Source organism: Rhinolophus ferrumequinum, chromosome 13, assembly GCF_004115265.2.
Source record: "Rhinolophus ferrumequinum isolate MPI-CBG mRhiFer1 chromosome 13, mRhiFer1_v1.p, whole genome shotgun sequence".
Classification (NCBI taxonomy): Eukaryota; Metazoa; Chordata; class Mammalia; order Chiroptera; family Rhinolophidae; genus Rhinolophus; species Rhinolophus ferrumequinum.
This window is the reverse complement of record NC_046296.1, coordinates 66,366,728-66,391,477: the sequence shown is the minus strand read 5'-3', so window position 1 is coordinate 66,391,477 and position 24,750 is coordinate 66,366,728. Positions and strand designations below refer to the sequence as shown.

The window sequence follows — 24,750 nt, the reverse complement described above, 5'->3', positions numbered from 1 at the left end:
CATTTTCTCCTATATGTTAACATTTCCAGGGGTTGCCATGGAATTATCCTACAGAAATTCCTGATAGGGTATGCAAATGACTCTCTCACAGATGACGAGGTCCCCTTAAGTAAGCCCAGCTTCTCAGTTCCCTCACCTCCAGGCCTCTTCGGTCACCTCTCCCAGGCTACTTGGAGTCTCGGTCCCACGTGGAACTGCCACCCCACCAGCATGGACTTGCACACCATCTCCTCACTTTTCCAGCCTCCTCAGTCAAGCTTCTCCGACTAACACCATCCTTTGGTCTCAGAGCAAACCTGGGTCTCCTGGCCTCCACTTCTTCTCTATGTCACTATCGCCTCCTTGGGTCTTCACTTCCTTCTCACCGTGAACTTGGGATTTTGTGGTCCATTATTTTCATCAAAATCCTTGATGCCTTTTCTTTTTTCTCTTTAACTTACCTACCTATCAAAATCCTAAGCCCAGATCAACCTCCCTACTCATAACATCTGAATGCTGAATGTCACACAACATTTGAGACTATTGTCATCAAGTCATGTTTCTCGACTTCCACAGGGCTCTCAGCCTACCAGGCAATCCTTGTTTCCTTAGACAGTTCGTTCTCCTCTTGAAAAGGGCTACTGGATTGTACCCTTTCAAATTGCCTTTTCTTTGGTAAGTGAAAACCAGGTAAATGTCAACAATTTCATAAGGTCCAACCCAGTCCTTCAAAAGTTCCCCACTTTCTTATCTCTGGTCCAATCACCTCCTCCCTCCCTCACAGCAAGTAACTTTGCCTATTACTTTATAGAGATGATACCCTGTTTCCCGAAAATAAGACCTAGCCAGACAATCAGCTCTAATGCATCTTTTGGAGCAAAAATTAACATAAGACCCGCTCTTATTTTACTATAAGACCGGGTCTTATATAACATAATATAAGACCGGGTCTTGTATTACCTTTTGGGCCAAAAGACGCATTAGAGCTGATTGCCCAGCTAGGTCTTATTTTCGGGGAAACACGGTATACACCATCGGTTTCCAAATTCTCACCATCAGAACTACAAACTCAGCTGCTCCCACACTTACCTTTCCTCCTTTCCTGCTTTAAAATAGAAGAAGTGGCCCCTCTTCCTCAAGGTCAGTCTGTCCACCTGTCCTCTGCATCAGATCCCTGGATCCATCTTCTTAGGGAACTCATCTATGGATAAGTCTCTCTCTCCTGCTATGCTATTTTCACACACTCTCTCTTCATATACTCTTCTAATCAACCTCTCCATTTTAAAACAAAATTAAACAAAACAAAAATCCTTCCTTCAATCACCTGTTCCCCTCAGCTGCTGGCTCATCTCTACCCTCCTTATAGGAGTTGTACAATCTAGCTTTTATGCCTGTCCCTCCATTACCAAAATCATCAACAAACTCCCGTGTTGTTAAAGGTCATGGCACTTGTGAGTCCTTATCTTACTGGACATCTCGGCAGCATTTCACACTTATGACTACCCCCTCCTTCAGAAAAAATAACTCCCTTCTTTTTTCTTTACTTTTTCTTGTACCATGCATTCTCAACAGGGGTGATATCACCCACACAAGGATAAAAACTGGTTCTTAGGGCGCGAAAAGTACTCTTTTTACATATTAAGCACACATACACATATACTACATAAATGGATAGTATATTTCTGATATTAAAATTTCATGGGGGGTGATTAGGAAAAAAATGTCACGAAAGGCTCTGTAGAGTAGCAGTAATGAGCAAAAGGCTAGGAACACTGCCATATACTCATTACCCAGTTTCCATCACTATCAATTTCCTCCCCCCCTTCATTTTTATTACTGACATTGTTAAGAGCATTTCAAAGCAAACACCAGAAATCTTATTTCACCTGTAAATAATCCAGAATTTATGTTCAATAAATAAGGACTTTTAAAAAACCATGATCAGACCCAACAAAATGAACAATAATTTCTTAACATCCTCTAATACCCATTTTGTATTCAAATATTCCTGATTATTTAAAAACGTGTTTTTCCAGTTGGTCTGTTTAACAGGAGCCAAACAAGGTTCACACAGTGCACCTGGCATATAACCCATCCACAGCCGCCTGCTAGGAGAGCTTAAAACTCTTAACATGGCCTCTGAGACTGTGCCTGGCCTGGCCTCTTCTCTCCGACCTTATCTGTCACTACTTCCTCCACTGTGAACCTATGTGGGCCACACTCCCTCTAGCTGCTCCCCTCTACTTGGGCTGTCCGGCTACCGCCCATCTACCAACCAGGACTCGGCTTAAGATGTTATTTCCTTCGGAACCCCTTCCTCCTCTAAGGTGGATGCCTGTCTTATAACCTGCACACACCCTATACTCCTCTGATCATAACCTACCCTTCTGTAACCCTGGAACCCCCACTAGATTAAAGCTCCATGGGGACCCAAGTCATACCCATCTTATTCCCTGGATCCCCAGTGCCCGGATACATCGTTAATTAACAACCAGTAAATACTGGTTGAAGGAAAGAATGAGTCATATTATAAAAAGTCCTCCAACACCACTCTTGGACATCACATCATAACCTACGAGAGCAAATTACAGAACTTCAAGTATCATATGGTAACAACTTGTTAATGATTTACTAACCTCTATTTGCTGAATTCTCAAATTGGAAATTAAGTCCCAACGAGCTTCTCCGTTCCCATCATATCCTCTGAAACCAAAGCCTGCAGCATTATTAATAGCATCAGCTGTAGTAAACAAAGGGAAAAACAACGGAATAAGCACCTGTGTAACAATCCACCATGTTCTCCCCTAAGATGTGTGTCATTATACACCATACCTTTTTACTCTTAAATAGTAAAAGTAGATTTATTCTCATTTTAATCTAATATTTAATAAAATGGGCTGGATCCAGTTTTTAGGATATCCTGACAGGTTTTAGGATATGTCCTCATATTTTGGATGTGAGCTATAAGGTTTGTTTCTTCTACGTAAATGACCCTAATTTTGCTAATTGCTCTTTAACTGTACAGCCTCAGAGGGCACTCTCATGGCCGTGTATAGGGTAAGATACACTTCAATACATTAACAGAAAGGTCTGTTCACACGTTACTTACCTAACGTCCATGCAAAATAGTATTTGGGTCTGGCCGCCAAGAGAGAGACATATAGATAGATAAGCTTTGTCGGCCAGGAAGCTGTAGCTTGAAAATGCTCATCAATGTTATACTCCACAGGTAACGTGTTAGAGATGGTCAAGTGAAACAACAAGGACACTCCACAGACTAAGAGTTTCTGAATAACTGCGATCTGAAAAGTATAAGACACGACTTCAGAAACTTAATCCACACTCCTATCCATAATTATCTTTACTTTCTTGTATGGCAACAGGACTTCTAAAAAGTCGTCAGCCTTTGAGACACAAAGTAGTGAATGGCAGACATCTGAATGTACCCAATATGAAGTCAGAAATTCAACTCAGTTTGATACGGAATTTTTCAATGAACACTTAGCCAGTAATAGAAAGTATGAAGACAAAAGAACCTTTTTGGTCTGAAACACAAAGCCACACAACAGAAAAGGGATTATCTAAAAGCTTTTGCGAATGGGTGCACACTTCTCCATTCACTTTGTGTTACAAAGGGCAATCCTTTGCTCCAAGCCCGACATTCAGAAAAAACACATGAGTCCGCCTTTTATTGTCTCATACTTTTTGATTAGCCTTTTTCCCTTTTATTGTCTCATACTTTTTGATTAGCCTTTTTCTCGTGGGACTTTTAGACTCTAGCAGATCAAAGCCAGCAGAAGCTTCGCCTACACAAAGCCCCACCGCCTTTCCTGATAAAGCAGCACCTCGGCCATTCCAGGTCCCCCAGCAGTTCAAAGGAAGTGAAGACTGTGTTTGGTGTGGAGCCATAGGTTTGAATTCCAGTTCTCCTACTGCCACTGCGGGATCTTGGCCAAACCACTTAGCCTCTCAGTCTCAGTTTCCTCACCTGTTTAATGCCGAGAATAACCGCAGCAACCTTGTCAGATGTGTGTGAGGTGCTTACAACAATGTCTGGCGCACGGGAAGTGCGATCAGAGTGTTTGGTGACTGCTATCTGCTTCACTGCTGGGATCAGGAAAGGTTTTATAGAAAAGGTGATATTTGAAGTAGACCTTCAAAGAGGAGGAAGACTTCCATTGGCAATGATCAGGAAGAGGGGAGGAAAAGCAGGAGAGGAAAAGAGAATACCTTGAGCTTGCTGGAACATAAGGTATAGGTAAGGAAAAAGCCTGGAAGATGAGGTTGGCTCCATTCCACGAAAAGCCTTCCCTGGAGAATACTCCGTAACTCTAAAGCTTTATTCTCACGAAGGAACTCAGCCTAGTTTCTTAAGTAACCTTACTTTTGTTCTTTCATGATTGTACTTCCATTATGTATCATGACTAGGTACTGGGTGAAGAGTCATTTTCTTGAAAAGTATTTTTAAAGAAATAGGTGGGTTAATTCAAAACTGGAAGATGTTAGTATCATTAAATAAATAAGGAGAGGGGGCGGCCAGATGGCTCAGTTGATTAGAGCACAAGCTCTTAACAACAAGGTTGCCGGTTCGATTTCCACATGGGTGAGTGAACTGCGTCCTCTACAACTAGATTGAAAACAATGGCTTGAGCTTGGAGCTGAGCTGCTGGTGGGTGGCCTGTTGGCCCGGTGGTTAGAGTGAGGTGCTCATAACAACAAGGTGGCCAGTTCGACTCCCATATGGGCCGGTGATCTGCACTCTCCACAACTGGACTGAAAACAATGACTTGACTTGGAGCTGAGCTGCGTCCCCACAACTAGATTGAAAAACAACAACTTGACATCCTGGAAAAACACAGTTTTCCCCAAAATTCCCCAATAAAATAAATAAATAAATAAATAAATAAATAAATAAAATAAACAAGATAAATCAGTATGTGCTAAAAAAAAAAAAAAGGTTCCAGATAAACTCATGAGCTTACATTTGGAGATGGCTCCGCTCTTTCACAGTGCAGTTCTTCTTTGCCACTTTCGCCTGACTGTGTCACCTGGTACGATCTGCCTTCAATGAAAGTAATGTAGTCTTTGTAAGAACAGAGGGGGCCTGCCAGGATACCCATGAAGTTACAGTTGTAACTCAAATACTCCAATAGGCTCGGCATACGCCTGCAAGTCAAAGACAGCAACTTGTGAGATGTAACGTAAGCTGTCAAGGAATTCCATAGGGTTAACCTCACGGCTCCTCCCATTTCCAAAATAAAACAAGCTTTAATTTCCATTTGCATCCACACGACAAGAATTTTAAAATGTCAGGACGTAGTAATGCTCAACAGTATTTTGGGATGAAAGAGTTTCTATACAGATCTTTCTTTACGAGTAACTACGAAGGGCTTTTACTTAATTCCTCATGAGGAAACAAACCCAAGGTGGGCAAGACATGGCATAAAAAATTGTCTCTTCCTAGTCTATTGTTCATTCATTTAATAAATCTCTGTATGGCCAACTGTGTGCTCGCATGCGCCACAGTCTAGAGATACTGCAGTAAACAAAACAGAAAATTTCTGCATTCCCGGAACTTTCATAAAGTTGCATAAAACAGACACTAAAAAACATACAAAATATTCTCAGAGCTGCTAAGTGCACACAGAGGAGGGGGTATTTTATTATATTAATAAGCCAGAAAAGGCCTTCCCGGTAAGATGACGTTGAGCAGAGACCAGAAGGAAGTGGGAGAGCGAGTCATGGGAATATCCAGGACAAGAATTCCAGGCAGAGGGAACAATGAGTGCCAACTCCCTGATATGGGGGCACATGGGCAGCAGGGGGGCTGGGGTGGCTGGAGTCGACTGAACCAGGGCGATGAGGCAGGAGGGAAGTCAGAGGGATCCCCAGTGAGATTGTACAGGGTCTGTCTTACAAGTCGTGGTGGGAACTTAGGATTTTATTCTGAATGCGATGAAAACGAATTCCTCTAGCTCCTGTGTGTGGGGACAGGGGAAGGGTGGAAGTAGGAAGACCAGTCGGGAGGCTACTGGGATCTCCAGCCAGGAGGTGACAGTGGCTTGGGGCAGTGGAGGAGGCAGCATTGGTACATGGCAGCGCAGCCATGATGGACTGGACGTGGGCGGGAGAGAGAAAAGAATCAAGGATGTCTCCCAACATGTTTAATTAAATTGCTTTGAGATCAGTCCAAACGGCACATGGTACCAAAAGTTTACCAAGCATTCTAGTTCTCAGTGCAGGTAACCAGGTAAAAAAGGTAGCAACACAGGAGACTAGGAAGACTATACGTATTATCTTATAAGTGAATCACGGATAGGAGTGTATGTTTTTATTTATTTTTAAAACAAGCTCCATTTATCAAGTCTGCAGTCCACTGACAACAACACACTATCATAAATAAAAGAACTACACCTGGGAATAGTAAGTGGGCTTCTCGAACGTGTTACAATCCCTAATTCTTCTCTAATATTAGAAATTGTCTCCTGGAAAAACACACACTCTGTGGCCAAGAAAAGAGGACAGAACCCCCTCAGATGTATTTTTATAAAAAACAATCAGAGAGAAAACCGTGCTTCTTGTCCCTCTGACACAAGCTAGGTGTCACACAGGGTGTCATGTGGTGTCTCTGGTCCCGATCCCCACATAAGAACAACGCAGGACATGGTGAGGCCAAACAGGAACACCCATGGAGCCATAGATAGGGGAGTCACACCACTATATTCTCCCTGGCGGCTGGGTTGGAGACACAGGAAGCAGGAACCAGACGATCCGCAACCTGCCGTCCGCTTCTCTCTGCCAACCAACCTCACTTGCTAGCTCAGTCACCATCTTCTTGCTAGCCCCCATTTGCTGCTAGCCTAGCCACAGCAGTTATATTATTGGCCAATGTCTCACTGGTTACAGCTGACGGCCAACTAGCCACAGCTGATGGCCATCCAATCACAGTCGATGGCCATTTACTACCCGAGTGAGCACCTTTCCACGTTTGGCCGACAGCCTGGAAACTGTACTCCTGGCTCTGTCCCCACACTAAGTCATCACTTAGCCAGAACTCATTTTAGATTTTTTCAGGATTATTTTTCTACATTTAAAAGTGTTTTAAACCTTAAATATTTTCTCTTGAGGACTCAAAATTGATGAGAGAAAATGCTTCAGACAGATTTGCTCCTGGAGTCCTTCCCATCTAATGCTGAAACGGAACGATTTCTCATTGCCTCAAACACGGGGACATGACCTGCAATCAGTCACAAAAGACCTTCCTGTGTGCCAACAACAGAGCTCCATTTTCCATACCAGTTATTTCTGGACCAAAAACAATGCCAGCATATCTGAGCGCAGCTGAATCTCACCAAGCAAACTATGTATCATAGTTTGCAAGGACAGGACATAATTCTGAACCAGGACATTTGCTGAAGTAATTTCTGGTTCAGCTGTCCTATCAAATGACGTCATTTGAGGGACTGCAGTAGATAACATCTCATTAAAATGAGAGCCAAGCCTCATCATAATGCTTCATTTATGGCATTAAATGAAAATTCATTCTTTCAATCCACAAATATTTATTTGGCATCAACTATGCGTTGTCCTGGGTTAGAGCTTCTCAATCTCAGCATCACTGCATGTTGTGACAACAATGCTTTGAGGTGGGGGACTGCCCTGGGCATGTAGGATGTTAAGCAGCATCCCTCTACCCATCAGATGTCAGCAGCACCACTCCTCTCCATTTGTGACAACCAAAAGTGTCTCCAGACATTGTCACATGTCCCCTGGGCGCACAATCGCCCCACTGGTGACCTGCTGTCTAGGTGATGGGGATAAAATGATGTAAAATGATAACAAGACAAAGTTGTGTCCTCACAGAGCTTACATTTGGGTAGGGAGAGGGACAATCAAAATAAATAGATAACATCAGACAGTAATACATAAAGCAGGTCAAGGACTAGAGTGTAATAGCAGGGATGGGAGAGGTGGTGCTGATGGCGAGGTCTGTGTGCTTACAGGTGAACCGGACGAGGGAGAGCGCTAGCACCAGCTCTCCGCGGGCCTTATATGCAGGGGTCAGAAGTTTGTTAGTTACTCTCAATTCTCAAAGGAGCCACTGAAGGCTTTTCATCAGGGGAGGAGAATAATACAGTCCAAAACACATTAAAAGGATCTCTGGCTACTGGGTGGAAAGCAGACTGTGGAGGGCAGGAAGGAAAACGCAGTGGTTAGGAAGCTATTACTGCAGACCATGCAGAAAATGAGGCTGGGCTGGGGAGGGTCTCAGTGGGAACGGTGAGAGATGGTCAGATGTCAAGGTCAGATTAGAGAAAGGTTTCCCAAGAAGAGTTGACTTGCTTGTGAAGTGGACTTGCGATAAGAAAAAGGGAGTATGCCTAAGTTTGGCCTTAAGTCACTAGTGGCAAATGGTATCACTATTAATTAACTAAGTAGGCAATAATAGTGGAAGAGCAGATGGGGGTGGGGAGAGGTGAGAGAGAGACAGAAATCAGGAGCTCCATTTTCAACATGCTCTGCTTGAGACACCTATTAGACATGATGCTGAAATGGCAGTTGGTTACATGAGGCTGCAGCTCAGGAGGGAGGGTGGCATGGGAATGTAAAGGTAGGAGCTTCCAAACACGCAGACAGCCAATGGACTGTATGTGATCGATCGCCTAGAGCAGAGGCACAAATCCAAGGCTGAGCCCTGGAGCACACGAGTATTTAGGGGTAAGGCAAAGGAGGAGGAGTCAGCAAAGAAGATGGAGAGAGACAGCCAGTGTGGCAGGAGGAGAAGCCAAGAATGGAGTGTCCTGGAGGGCAAGTGAGGAAGGTGTTTCAAGTGGCCAACAAGGTCAAGTGCTGTTGACGCTGAGCAACACGCAAACCGACACTGACAATTAAGTTTGCCAAGAACAAGGGCAACCTTGAATGGATGCTATCAGACCAGTAACGGGGACGAAAACCTGACTGCAGTGGGTTGAGGAGAGCACGGGAGATGAAGGGGAGACGGTAAGACTAGATAAATCTCCCAAGGAGTCTTGCTCTGAGGGAGCGCAGGGTCCTGGGGAGGTAGCTGGAAGGGAATGTGTGGAAAAGGGTTTTTTCTTTAAGTCGGTGGGAGTGATCCAACAGAGAGGGAGAAACTGATGAGTGAAGACGCACGAGACGGGACGATCAGAGAAGCAAAATCCTTGAGTAGAAAAGGAGCAAGTGGACTCAGCATCAAAGTGGAAAGTTAGCCGCAGGGTGGAATATGGACACTTAACACTTGGTACTGGAAAGAGAAGTGTTTGGTCCCAGACACAGGCATTTTGGTTGATTTAGTTTTGCAGAATGAAATACAGTTGCCTTTATTTTCTCCAAAAATAAACTTTGCCACCATCCTAAGTGAGTATGAAGAAAGGATGTTGGAAGTTTGAAGAGAAAGGAGAATATATAACCTTCTAAGAAAGAGGGAAATGAGGGGACTAACGAAATGCAGTAGACTTGTTGGCAATACTGAGGCCCATGATGTTTAATTTGGGGTAACAAACCCAAAACGAGTCTAATCAGCACGACTGGATGTTTTTCCACTCTGCTTCCTTCCACTGTCCAGGTAGGAGGAGAGCTGAATGGAAGCAGGTTCGGGGTCTGCCAGCCGGTACGTGAGAGGCAAAGGGAAGACGGGAGCTGAGAGTCTGTTGATGAGTCGTCACAGGGATGGACCGAGGCCTCGTGAAGTTTACAGAACCCGCATCAAAGTAACTTCTCATCAACCTGGTCTGTTCAAGTGCATATTTCTTGGCATATAATGACTGACTATAGAGAATATCAAAATAGAGTAATTTTAAAGATGGGGAAAATATAAGAAGAACCTCAAGACACGCTACCTGGGATCAAAGGTGAACACTCAGGGTACGGTCTGTCTATCACAAACTTAATCTCATTCTTCCGACAGCCAGGAATTACCGTGCTTTCCGGAAAATAAGACCTAGTCAGACAATCAGCTCCAATGTGTCTTTTGGAGCAAAAATTAATATAAGACCTGGTATTACATTACATTACATTATATTGTATTACATAAGACCCCGTCTTATGTTATATTACATAAGACCCCGTCTTATATTACATAAGACCCCGTCTTATGTTATATTACATAAGACCCAGTCTTATGTTAAAATAAGACTGGGTCTTATATTAATTTTTGCTCCAAAAGACACATTGGAGCTGATTGTCCGGCTAGGTCTTATTTTCGGTGAAACACAGTAATTGGTTCTAGATTTTCAGGAAACGAGGTGCTTCATAAGAAGTTTTTTAAGTAAAACATGTATTTGAGCTTTAATTATATTAAATTAAGATAGATCCTGCCAAGACAGTCAGCTATTCCCTGGATTAGTCAACAGAGTATCATAAATGAAGTAGAGGCCTATCCCAGAATGAACTCCTCAAATAAGAATATCCTACTAGTTCTTCATTACTTGAAAATATGGCATCTATGTGCTATGTGAATATATTATTAACTTAGCCCACTACCTGCCATCAAGTTATTGGTCTCTAAATTGTAGCCGCAATTATTACCTTCAATTACTACCTGGCAGACATGAAGACGATATGATCATCCTGTCTTCAGGGAAATCAGAGCCTCAGAGGAGAGACAGAAAATTTAGCAGATAGTACATAGGAGGTACATGGTGTATGATGATTAGCCAAGGTGCTGTGGGAGCCTTCAAAGGGATGCCTCGCTTAGCCTAGCCAGATTTGGTGTCAGGGAGGTGTGCAGAAGGAGGGCGGTTTGGTTTTCATGAAGCAAGTACCTCCAGAAGAACAAGTCAGACTGGGCCATAAGTAATGTGTGTCCCAAGCAGAGAGTATGGACCATGGCAGGATACAATGAAAAGGCACATACCTTACCGCTAAATCTCTCTGGGATGGAGTCAGTTCTTCATCCTTTCGAAACATCCCTGAGAAATAAAAATACTCTTATCAATAATGATTTCTCCAAAGAAAAGGAGTTTTTTTCCCCCATTCACACTTTTCTTATTTGAAATTCATGCTATAATCCCAATTTTGGTATAATGTTTGGTATAATTGGTTCCTTTCTTTCTCATTGCAACACAGGCTCAATCACGTCAAAGGACTATCGTATAACTGGACATGTCTACATCTGTATAAGATAACCATCGTCTGATCTAACATGTCTAGGTCTGTTTAAGATGAATAATACACATCAGGCAACTAATTTCGCTCTTCTCAAGAGGAAATTATTATTTAGTTTAAAAATTCCCCAAAGCTAGCATATTTAATCGTAAATACTATGACTTTGTAAAAAGGAGCATTCCATTTTTTCTGTTATTGGATGATTTAAATGACTACCATCAGTACAATGGAAGACATGACTCCCCTCCTCCTATGTGACTCAAATAAGTGAGAACTGGCCTCATCTATCATCTTCATCCGTTTACCTTTAAGCCCCAAATGGGATGATATTATTACAATTATATATTAACTTTCCAGATTCTAAACCCAATTTAAAGACCAAAGGTGGACTGAATTAAGAAGCAAACAACACACTTAAAAAATATTTGGAGGTCTTCCCTAGCAGAGGGCACAGTGGGTAATATACATAGTGGGGCTAAAAAAAATCCACCGAAGAAGCTCCCTAGGCTACTGCAAATGACTGTTCCAATAAGGATGCCCCTTCAGTCTTTGAAGAAACCAGAGTCACTCTTATGACTCAAAGTCCTGACTCTTACCATTTCCTATTGCAAGGTGTCCATTTGCTGAAGATATAAAATATGAATATTTATAAATAAAAGATATATAAATACTTATACTAAAAGTGTGTGTGTGTGTGTGTGTGTGTGTGTGTCTGTAAGGGATGGGGCAAAGAAAGAAAACATTCAAATTTTAATAAAAATGTAACAGAGATGAAGGAGAAATTAATAAAACTTGATTTAGACCAAATGCATATTCTAAATTGTCACTAATGGGTGCCATATGACTGAATTACACTATTTTACTTCGTTTTTGTCACTGAATTGAATGTAAAATTAAGATAGAACACTGAAGAAAAACAAACACACTTTAATAACCCTAGACAAAGCTAAATATTTCTTTTTCCCTGTCTTACTTCCATCCTTTTCCTTCCTCTAATAAACAGCAGAAAATTATGATAATATCACAAGCAAAAGATTCTCTGGATAGGATTTCTTTCGGTGATGACAAATTAATTTCTAAATTCTTACCATCGTGAATTTCATAAGCCAAACTAGTAATCTTCTGGGTAATTATCATCATTGGGCTGTGACAAAATAAAAAAAATATTTTAAAAGAGTATATTTAAAATAATACTTATGATGTATGGAAAAGTTTAGTCTGCAAAAGACTTTAACTACAAAATCCTGAAATTTTTAACATAAAAAAAAAAAAACCTCCGAGGAATTTTAAAGAGTCAAGTCAGGGGCTGCTGTGTTTGGAGAAGGTATGGCAGAGAGGGAATCTGGGCCTTGCTTTACAAAGCAAAATGGAAAAGCGCATCTCCGAAAAGCAATCCTGTGTAAGCAGTGGTACATGCATGATGCCATGAGGCCTGAGGAGAGAGGACCACACAAGCCCCAAACCCGACCTTGCTCCCGATTCTGTCTCAGCACTTTTCCAACATACCATGCTGTTTTTTGCCTCAGACCTGAACTGAAAGGTGGAAAGTAAGTTGCCTGGGAAAGGGGGGATGGGTAGAATATTAAAAGAGTTTGGGTGAGAAATGTGGAAAAAAACAGAAGGGGTGAAATGGGGGACAAAGGAAAAGGACAATGTCCATCCCCCTATGATAGGAGCCAGGCATCCAGTGGTGAACGCCTGGTAAAGACGCCCTAGAGACAGCCACCTATAGCAGGCTAACTGTGGCACCCTCCAAAGAAAAGAGGACTTCAAAATCATGTTCCAAGTAAGAAAATGGCAGCATTTTTTCCATATTTTATAATCTCTAATTGAATAGGTAACTTAGAAAGGAATAATAAATACACCTAAGAAAATCGCTAGGATATATTTTTATCCTTTAACTATTACATTAGCTTACAGACATTAGTATTAAACACCAGTTATTCATTTATATTTTTGGAATTTCAATAAAACCAGGAAGTCGTGTTTTACTTGCAGGTAGAATGTGAGCTCCCTCTGCCTGGAGTATACAGTCACCTCCACTACACAGCCACGGAAAGGTCGCCAGCCAGGGAGCGGTTGGGGGAAGCTCAATCCCCACCCACCATGTCTGTTCTAGTCCAACCTGTGCGCTTCCAGTTGCTCCACTGCTCAGAGGCCACGGCTGCCTTCAGCAAAACACCAGTGTCTTTAAAGCCTTGCAGGACATTTGGTCCTGTCCAAAACGTTCACAGAGAGACCTGGTCCATGCCAAAAGGTCCTTGAAGTTTGATACTCGATATTTGGTTCTGTCCAAAACGTCCATGGAGACATCTGGTCCATGTTGTCCCATCTACCTAACCCCACATGCCATGAACAGAGGCAAGGAGGGCTATTATTGGCAATAAAACCACAACACAATTATTGGACCACTAAATATGATGGTATTTTTTATACGTTAATTATGTCAACCAAAAGTAGAAATAAGCCTTATGGGCTATCTGAACCCAGCGATGTTTTCTAAGTGTGGATATTTTTGACAGGACTAAATATCAAAGACCTTTTGGTGTGGACCAAATGCCTTGTGGATGTTTTGGACAGGACCAAAATGTCCACGAATCCTTGAAACATGTCAAGAAAGAAGATGATTTCTCACAATGTCAGCAAAGCGAGCAAGGGTTTGTTGCATACAGTCCTCCAGTGGCAATTAGATGTGCAGACCAGAGCGCTTGAGACCTTATAGCTCATTGTCCTCAACTAAAAGGAGAGATCTCATTAAAAACTGTCAGATGATGCTCGCTCTGAAACTCCAAGTACGTAAGGGAGGAGATTGCTCTCGGGCTTCCTTCCAAGTCAGTCTTCACATCCACACCACTCACTCTCAGGAAACTACTCCTCTGGAACCCTCTCCCCTCCCTCCCACCGGCTGCTCTGAACACCCCGCTGCCAGTTTTAACTTTGCAAGGTATTTCACATGCCTTTGAGGATTACAAAAATGCCCTAAATTTCCATTTCCCTGGGGGAAAAGAATCATTTTCTCACCCTGCCTTAATTCTCTTCATAATTTAGTTCACCAATGAATTATAAAATAACCCTTCAGTTCTAAATTTTAATTCCCACATCACCTTAAAGCATAATAAAAACGACTGATAAAATAATTGTTCAATTTATTTTATCAACTTTGTGACATACTAAACCATTAGGTACGTATAGAAGACATTCCCAAAATGCAGTTCGTGGGATTTGAGTACACGCCCCCACAGTGCCCACTGGTGCTCTGGCCCCCGTGGGATTTCTATTCTGTGGGTGTAGAAGACGCAGGATCACTCTGGGAGTGAGGAGGAGACAGGAGAGTGATGGGAAGTTGGGACAAACCTCAACCCCTTATAGCAGAACCTACTGTGTGGAAAAAGCTCTTCTAAGTGAAACCGATCCCACAGTTCACAAGAGGTTAACTGCAGTGGGTTTTCTTAACAGTGCATTTGGTTCATAAATACCTGTTTCGGTGACAGAGTGACTGACTCACACAATTATCTCACTTACACCTGAACTGACATTTTAACTACCTGTTGACTTTGCATCTGGTGGAACCGCCAATAGCTAATCACTTCCGGGTCCTAGAAAGTCTGGGATAACTTGATGTGAATCCAAAAGACCCTCCCGTTTGTGTAGGGTGCAGGCTGGAGATGGAGGAGGGAGCCAGGCAGAGGGCTCCAGAACCTTCTGGGGGTGAGCTCAGGGCCTTGGATGGAGTCACTGTGCCTTCTACATGAGGACATCACTAGACTTAGATACTTCCTCCCACTGGCACTCTGCTAGGAATGTGGGAAAATACGGGTCGAACTGTTCAAAGTAATGCTGTAACTGATGACATGGTTTCAGGTAATATAACAAAAACCCATCTGATGTGAAACACTAAAAGACTCTAGACTTCTTGAAATTTAAAAAAAAAAAGTGTGAAAGTTAAAAAAATTTACATGCCTTCTTTTTCTCTACAAAGCATGAGAATAATAGTATTTAGCTCTATCCCACAGTATATTAACTACGGTGCTGTAGTTAAACATTATTAGAAAATGAACGGGAAAACAAATCACCTTCTTCACTGTTCCATTATTTCTCTGCTCAACTCTACTGATATCTGTCTATTCCTGCTCTAAAGCAGCTATAGGCACCCACTAGGTAAGTGGTCAGCTTGCCACCAGGGTACAAGTTACGTGACAACGGAGGTAAACTGTTGATTGTCCACACCCAACCATCTCTGAGCACACCAGTACTCTTTCCTCCACAAACAATGAAATCCACTGAAAGCAAACCAACCCCAGGTGCCTAATGCCAAATGAGTGCGCAGTCAGAGATAATGGAAACGGCCGAGCCACCCATTCATTCACTCACTTTACTCCCTCATTCAGAAAACCAGATTTGATGAGCACCTACAGTGCACCTGGTGCCGGAGACACAGCCCTGAACAAGACAGAGTTCTCATTGTCATGGAATTTGCATTGTATTGGAGGCAGATAGATAATAAATGAATTAACATGTAAGTATATCATATGCCAGATGCTTCTAAATGCTGAGCGGAATGAAGCAGGGTGTGGGGAGAGAGAGTGCCAGGATATGGATAAGAGAGAGAGACAATAAACTGGTAAGTGTATCGCATGCCACATGCTGCTAAGTGCTGAGCGGAATGAAGCAGGGGGGAGGGGGAGACGGAGTGCCAGGTAATGGGTGAGAACTGGCCTCACCCAGGACGTTTAAACAGAGAACTTAAGTCAGGGAGCAGCCACATGGAGGTCAGGGGTAAGAACGGTGCAGGAAGAGAGAAAAGTAAGTTCACTGGGGCTCAGGCCGAAGTGTGACTGGCATATTGGAAGACTGGCAAGGGGGCAGGTGAGTTAGAAGGATAGAAACAGAAGGTGAACACAGGTAGCAGGAGGCCAGATCTAATGGGTTGTGTCGGTGCTGTAAAGACACTCGAGGGTTTTAGGCAGAGAAGTGACTTGGTTTTAAATGCACATATTCTGATGACCCCAGTAAGAGACTCTGGGGAATGTACTAAACCTGTGTGTCCAGGAAGAAAAAAGAATGGAGTTTGGTGAACACATAGTGATCTCTACATTGCACCCCCACTAGTCTCCTCGGGAAATGTGAGTGTGTGATCTGATGAAGCTCCTCCCACAAAACTCTAGTATTCAGTGCTTTGATTTATAATTTTCTTGCAGTTTTATGCTTTGAAACAGTTATTCTTTAAATTTATGAAAAGAAGAAGAGACTTTACTGAATCTTGGTTAAAGCTACCCGATAAGCTTTGAATTGGGTGGTAGACAGTAGGCTCCAAATGAAAGCAAAAGACTAGTCTGGAGCTGCTGTGAGTTACTGGCTGAAGTTGATATTATTAAAACTACTCATGCTCAAACTCTGGGTGATCAATACATGCAAGTTGATGGAAACTCTAAATGGTCAAGTTCCTCTTTTAACTCACTGATTCTAAAGTATGAGAGTGCATACTTAAATGATGCAGTTTCTAAGAATGCCTACTTGTCTGCAGGTGTGAATTCTTATTCATAGCACTTTCTACCTGTGCAATCACCATTAAAGAAAACCCAGAAAGTAAAACAATCTGCACTTTAAATTTTACATATGTAATGCAATGAATTCAATAAACTTCCTGAGGCTGAAGAAGAGAGAAATGTAATGAAAAATTCTGATTTCTAATGCTGAAATTTCAAAATTAGAGACGCAAAAAAATCTAAAACCTCAAATTCAATAGATTTGAACATTTTTTCCCTTGATTGATTTGTTTTGTTATTAAGCAGTAAATGACTCATGAAATCAGACATTACATATTCCTTTGCAATCATTTATTTAATTGCCCTATTTCTCTGCAAGACATAGTTCTAGTCTTGGTAGACTTAACAAGGTCAATCGGTGGCAGAGATTTTATTTAATGCCGAATTTTACTTCCTCTTGATGACATCCCCAATTTAAGATTTTCTCAATCCTCACTTTATGTAATTGAGGATGCTCCTTAGAATGCATTGATGGATTATTAACCTGTTATCCCAATTTTGGTTAAAAATAATTCTGATTTGTTGTACAATTCTATCTATATTTCACTTTTCCTTCTTTCTGTGCTCCCAAATTGCTGCTACTAAAATTTTTGCTCTTTTCCTTTTCTTATTATACATTATTTATAACGAATTTCATAGGTAGCTATGCTTATTAACATTTCCTTCTTCCTTTCCTTCCTTTCTTCTTTCCTTCCTTCCTTCCTCCCTCCCTCCCACTCTTTTTTCTTCCCTCCTTCCCTCCCATTCTTCTTTCTTTTTTTAAACATAAGGAATTAACTAGGATTAACCCTGGCATTATATCTCCTTGATAAGTCACAATGTGAGCCATTATGGCATAACACTAAATGAAAGATACTCAGAAAAAGAATGTTTGCATACAATTCCAATAGAAAAAAAAGGGATATTTGAAAATATTTATAAAACGTAATCTTAAATTTTTTAATTAAAGGTAGTAAAAAAACTAATAATAAATGCACATATTCTGGTTCTGGGCTGAAAAACCTGGGGGTTGCTGGGGAATCCCCACCCCCCAGCAGGCAGGAGGGGATGGAGAGTGAGTGGTTCAGACCCTGGGAGAGCACAGGAGGTCTGAAGTGCAGTCTAGCTTCCTTCTGAAGGGAAAACCAACAGGACTGGATGATGATTTAATAATGGATTCAATGCAGGTTTGAGACCTGATGCCACCAAGGTTTCTGAACAGAGCAACTAACTAGGAGGACGGGGCTGACTGAGAGGGAATGCAGGAGGAACGGGGAAGGGAAATCAGGAACCCAGTTTTAGGCATGTGTAGGGCCAGATGCCTGTTTGACAAGTGGGTGGAGATGTGGTGAACAGGCAGCTGGACATATGAGTCAGAAACTCAACTGAAATCCTGACGCCACTACTTACGCATTATGGAAAACTGGGAACCTACTTGACTGCTCCCCGCAAAGATTATAATCTATAAAATGAGATAATGACGCCACTGCATGAATTAACTACAAGAATATGACAGATACTTTGAACAGTATCTGAGACACAGCAGATGTTTAATAAAACCTTCATTTAATAAAACCTTCATTTAATAAATACAGGAAATGCTACTAAGCATAAGGAACTGAAGAGATACAATAATTAATTGTGAAGTACTATCTCTGAAGAAACTTTCTCTCTAAAATAGGAGATAAACAGGTACATGAATAACTATACAAAAAAGTAATAAGAGCCAAATGAGCTATTTGAAGAAATATGTAGAGAGGAGAGAGAACTTCAAACAGAGAAGACGAGGGGAGAATACCCCAAACAGGAGTCATTTCATCTGGGCCGTTAAGAGCAGGAAGGACTGGATATGCGGCACAATTGGGAAGGGTGTTCCGAGCAGAGAATAGGATGGGCACCAGTACAAAGACGTGAAAGCAGGTACATCGGCTGCAGTCTCCAACAACTGAAGAAGGAAGGACGGGTGAGACAGGGCAGAGAGGCTGGGCAGGCCACACTCCGTGGGGGGCTGAAGGCCAGTTATCAGCCTTCTAGAGTCTTAAGGAACCACTGCAGATTTCTGACAGAATCATTCTAACACACTGGTTTGTGACTGGACATAAAACCAGGAGAAGGGGCTCAGGTAAGGTGGGGACAGACCAAACAAACCATGCAATAGATCCATGCCTGTTCACCTGAACTATACTGGTAGCAGCTAACAGAATGTTTCCTCTGACCAAATGTAGGTCAAGGTGCTGGGGGACTCCCACAGGATGAAACAGGATGAATGCAACAGCAGGGGTTAGCAGCTGAATAATTTACATCAACCCTACTTACAGCACAGGCACTGGGCACAGTGGGCGAGGAGGGTAAAGGGGCGTCAAGGGCTCGTGGCACGCGCATCACAGAGCACGGAGACAGCTACACTCAGACTCTTGGCTTCACAGCACTTTCTAAAAGGACTGAAATGACAACCACACCTGGAGCTTTTAGAGCGAATGGCCTGTCCCCTCGTATGCCTGACAGGCTGTCACCTCCCAAAGCACGTGGGCCTGAGCTGAGGCACAGCACATGCTCAATGCAGCTCAGCTGAATGAACACACAGGAGTAAAGAGGAATAAAATATTTACGGAGCATCTGATACTGTCTGCTTAACTCTAAGTATATTCCTGATTTGAATGGAAAATTATTGTCACATATACCTATTTTGGTGGATACATTAAGCTATCCCTTTGGCATCACAAAAATCAACATAGTTCAATCAAAACTCATTACCTTCATGCCAAAAAATCTGCTCTTACTTCCATCTACAAGTCACCTACCTACACAGGAGGCAAGCATTCGCCTTTTTTCTGTCTCAATACCGTTTGCTGAATAATGGAGGGGGGCTTTCCCTGCTAATCAATAATCCCACGACTTCTATTCTGTCCATTTACTTCTCAGATGCATGGGTCTGTTTCTTTACCCCGGCTTCCTTGATTTGTCTATTCCTACGTCATTCCTATCATATTTAAATGACTGCTGCTTTACAAACAGTGTATATATGTCTTTATACTGAACTTGCCACGCTCAGGCACTTCAATTTATCTGATTTTCCTCAAACCCCAACTTGAACTGCTTTACATCTACAGATTAACTTGACAGAAGTACCATCTTTACAATACTGAAGATTACTAGCTGAGTAAACGAGAAGTTTCTCCAGTTATTCTTCTTTTATATCCTCCAGTAAAGTTTTATAGTTTCTTACACAGAGGTCTTGTATATTTCTTTTTACATGCATTCCTAGACAGTGTGTGCTTTTTATTGCTTTTGAAACTAGGATCCTTCTTCTATTATATTTTCTAACTGATTATTGCTGACATAAGGGAAAGATGTTTAATTGTTTTATAGTTCTCCTGTATCTACTTTCTAAAAGCTAACAACATCAGTAGCTTTTCAACCTTTCTAGAAAACACAAACTTCTATTAAGAGGCGAATCCCCTTTATATAATCAACATTTTAAATGTATCTTGAACCTAAATACATACACAGACACACACACAGACACACACACAGACACACACACAGACACACACACACGCACACAATTAGTTTTCCACACTTCGTGCAACTAAGACTACCAGGAAAAAAAGAATTCCTGGGTGACCCCTCACTGAGGGTCTGCCTTCACTTCCTGTGTTTCAGCTTCTGGGCAACAGGACAGCTTAGCAAAAAGGATGGATGACTTTATTCAATTCTACCTTCTTCCGAAGCCAACATTTTGGATAGCTATTATATTTACCCTAATCAGGATAAATTTCTGCTCCTATGCTATAACACAATCGAACCTTCTAAATGCCTAAATACTTAATTAAGGGGACAGCCTGCATCTAGGTGGCTTCTTTTCTCTCCTGTGTCCATTAAAAAAGAGAGTCCTTCAACTTAGTTATGCCAGAATGGTCTCCTTCAGCTAATTTGTCTCTGTCTAATCTTTATCAGTTCACTGATAATGGTCAAATGCTTTCGCCAGTGGATAGAAATTACACATTAAACTTGTAGAATACTGTATCTTTTTGTCCATCTTTAAAATGCTGTGTTGTCTTTTTCTCCCATACTTAAATATTTAAGATCATATTTTGCTGAAATTTAAAATTTAAAGCCACGTCATTAAAGCTGTTTTTTAACACACATTTTGCTCTCAATTAAACAATCTTCTAATTTGTGGGGTCATGTCAATGGTCTTTCCAATGGAATATGAGCAGAAGTAGTAAGGGGCACGCTCTGTCTGCTCTCACTTACTACCTGACACGCCCCCAGCAGCTTAATTAAGAGGATTCCAGAGACCCTGAACGGGTGGAACCCCAACAAAGAAGGAGCCTGGTTCCCTAAGTGATTGTGTGGCACACAGGCTCCCTTCTCAGTGCCCTGTAATGTGAGTGAGAAATACGTTTTTGTTATGTAGAAACTGAAATCATGTTGGGGTTTTAATAGTAGCTAGCCTATCCCTAGCTAGAGAGCAACAAGAGTTTGACGTAACAGATAAGGGACATAAGAAATGACAAAGATCTGACTGGAGGAGCCGAGGGTCCAGCAAACCTATGTCACACAAATTTGTCCTCGCACCCATCATTATTAAAAATTTCAATTTAGCTATGTTCAAGTCCTTTCTAAATCTGGCGGTTCACAGATATGAGCAGCACAGTATTTTTTAATGAAATATTATGTGGAATCCCAAAACATAAACTAGAGAAATGTAGAGCAGATGTGGCTGAAGCAAGATCGGCAGCTGGACTCTCATCTGCGTAGCGCCTCTGGTGTTTGCCTGCCTGCAGTCCTAGGATGCCAAAAGTCAACTTGAACATTCACGATTTTACAGTCTTGTTAATATTAGTCGTTAATGTTAACATCTCTGTTATCGGCATGCATAGACTGAATTAGTCAAGAGTAGTCTTTTTGTTTCTATTTTATACCAAACGCTCAATTTAGTTCTCAATTATTAGAAGGCAAGTGTTCAAAGCTATGAACTTATCCCTTTCAGCCTCGTCCACATTGCGCAGGTTTTAATATACTGTGTTTATTTTCCCCCTTTTTCTTGCTTTCTTTGCTGAAGTAGTAGCATTGAGTCAGTAAGTATCTATGCGATGTCACTCTGTGCTAAGCACGAAGGATACAGTGAGGAACAAGACTTACAGTAAAGTCACTGTTCTAAGGACAACTGAATTTCCTAAGTGACTGTGATTCTTTTAAACGAACTCAATGAGTTCCTACTTTCATTATACTACGATGAAAACATGTGACATGGGTTACTTGGTCAAGTTCACTAAGATTTTCACAGTGGCCCAATATAGTTACTGATTCTGTTCATTAGCTCACTTTCTTCAAGAATACCTATCGTTCACAAGCTAGATCGCCAGCATCTATTCTTTTTTCCTGAACTCCAGGACTATTTCTCAATTCTATTCAAAATATTGCTAATTTGTCTATCTATTTTTTTAAGTGTATTTAATCAGTGTTGTTTGGGTTTGGTTTTGTTTGTTCTTTTGAGTGCAATCTCCTTTCATCCAAGCCTATTTTTAAAATCTGTTTAATAAAAGTAAAATCCATTTTAATCTCATTAGGGAGAAAAAGAAAGTTCATCTTCTAAAATTATCTTGTTCTAAAGCAGTGATTTTTCTCTCAGATGATATACCTTGGGTCCATATCTATTGTTGAACAATTTTTTTTTCATAGATGCCGATTTGTTTTGTTTCATTTTTCCCACTTTAGTTATCCTTCAATTGGATTTACTAGTCATTATTGATCCTGTCCAGATGACTCAGGACTGACTTAAAAGCAGGTCTGCTGTATCTTGTTCAAATAGAGAAAGCTGTCAGGCTTGACATAAAGAATATAGAAGTTTATCTTTAACATCCCCACCTGGTACGAAGGTGTTAGCAGATGTCCCTTTATAAAGAGTGTGAACTAGTCAGTTCTTAAGGACTTGGACTAAATTTGTCTCATCACAGCCATTCAATCAGTTTTGTTACAGGCAAACAATACCACAGAGGGACTAAATCCCTTCTGAAGAAACAAAAGCAGAGTATTTCCACTAGTCAGTCAAATACAGGATATAAAAATGTACAATATTCCATGAAAGTAAAATGCATCGAAGTAAAATACATGCTTAAGTGTTTTGTGTAGGAAATTCAGACTGATAAAGCTAGGCCAACGACTTGTGGTCCAAAGGAAGTCCCACGGGGTGCTAGAAGCAAGAACGGGCAATCAGATCTTATACAGAAGTCATTGAGTGAATGTGAAAAAGGGACTCAGGAGAACAAAGAAAGAAAGAAAAGGGCAGCAAGGATGCAGGCTCAAGGGGGGGGGGGCTGATAGTTATAAACAACTGCAGAAATTTCTATCAGAATTAGAAAATGCTTCCAATATCAGAGTGCCATATAACAAATTTAACTGCTATATAGTATTTAGAAAATTTTAAAGTTAATTGAAAAGAATAGGTTATTTTTGTAACTTATATAACACTATAAAAGACCACTTTATAAGAAAAAAAATTCTAAAATCGTAAAGGAATTTTCTACTAAAATGTTTAGTAATAGTTTTTCATTTGAACTACTAAATGGTACTATATTTTGTCCTTTAACCAACATATTAGAATAGAAAAAACAGGCTACTAAATCAAAGTTTTCATCTTACCCTGAAAAATCAGCAGAATATTGTCCATAATCAAAGATATAGACTCTAGTAATTTGGCATACTATGAGGTATCCCAACGCAAACACAACACAGTATCTGGAAAACAAAAATAAGCTAGATTAGTGAAAATAAAAGATTCATTTTGGTAAAGAATACATTTTATAATTTATTAACTATTCGATATGGTTTGAAAATTAAATATACTAGATCTACTCCACATATAGCTTACTTCAATAAATTAGAAAACTCTGTACTAGTTTCGGCCTCATTTTATTTGAATTTTGTACCATCTTCAGCGGTAAGTGCATTCAATTACTGCCTTCATTCATGTTTTCCTTCTGAAAGACCTCCACATACCAAACACTGCATCAGAAGGTCATGCACAAAAGAAGAAAACTATGAGTATCGTATTTGTTCTATTTATTCCTCCTTCTTTCTAGAAAACAAAATTTAGCACAAAAATATTTGGCTAAAATATAAATTAAACAATTCCCTAGTAGATTTTTATAAAACTTGTCCTCAATAGTCTACCAGCACACACCCTTAGTGTGGGTCAGGTGACATTTGCTCACATTTTATAGGTATGAACATTTAATGATTTTCACAAACTTAAAATGCTTGGGAGAGTTAAAATAATTAAAAACACAGTATGGAAAAAAGAATTTACATATCCATAGAAGAGAACAGAAGCCCAGAAACAGATTCTAGAATATGTAACACTGCACAAAAGGAATGGGAATGGATGCATTAGCATCTACTTGGTTAGCAATCGGGGCGGGGGGCAAAGGGTGCTATGTTTGCATCTACAGAATTCTAGATGGATTAAAGCATTATACACACCATAGATTAAAGCATTATACACACCATAGATTAAAGCATTATACACACCATAGATTAAAGCATTATACACACCATAGATTAAAGCATTATACACACCATAGATTAAAGCATTATACACACCATAGAAAAGCAAAACACATAGACGCTGTAGCTACATATTCAAACGTTCTCAAATTGGGGAAGGACTTTCTAAACATATGTACTGTGTTTCCCCGAAAATAAGTAGCTGGACCATCAGCTCTAATGCGTCTTTTGGAGCAAAAATTAATATAAGACCTGGTATTATTTTAATATAAGACTGGGTCTTACATAATATAATACCAGGTCTTATATTAATTTTTGCTCCAAAAGACACATTAGAGCTGATGGTCCATCTACATCTTATTTTCAGGGAAACATGGTATATATACACACATATATATATGTATATATATACATATATACATAATACATATATACATAAGAAATCAACATAAAAAACTATATTTGACTAAGTTAAAATCTTAAACTTCCTCATACAGGTAATTCAGGTGGTTTTATGAAAGAGTTCTTTCAAACTTTAGACAAATATGTGATTCTAATCTACTTGAATTAAGCCTGACAAAGAAAAATGAAGGAAAGCTTCCTAATT

General features: G+C 40.7%; 1 protein-coding gene across 2 annotated transcripts in view; it reads right to left on the bottom strand.

Annotated features, from left to right (window-relative positions):
• Positions 1-24,750, bottom strand: part of MBOAT2 (membrane bound O-acyltransferase domain containing 2) — a 94,196-nt gene that overhangs the window by 5,689 nt on the left and 63,757 nt on the right. For both annotated transcript variants that reach the window (XM_033124930.1, XM_033124931.1), the window contains exons 4-9: positions 23,280-23,375; positions 12,195-12,250; positions 10,856-10,910; positions 4,962-5,145; positions 3,089-3,281; positions 2,616-2,719 (exon numbers count right to left, since the gene is read on the bottom strand). In XM_033124930.1, coding sequence (XP_032980821.1) covers positions 2,616-2,719; positions 3,089-3,281; positions 4,962-5,145; positions 10,856-10,910; positions 12,195-12,250; positions 23,280-23,375 — 688 coding nt within the window. The remainder of the gene's footprint in view (positions 1-2,615; positions 2,720-3,088; positions 3,282-4,961; positions 5,146-10,855; positions 10,911-12,194; positions 12,251-23,279; positions 23,376-24,750) is intronic.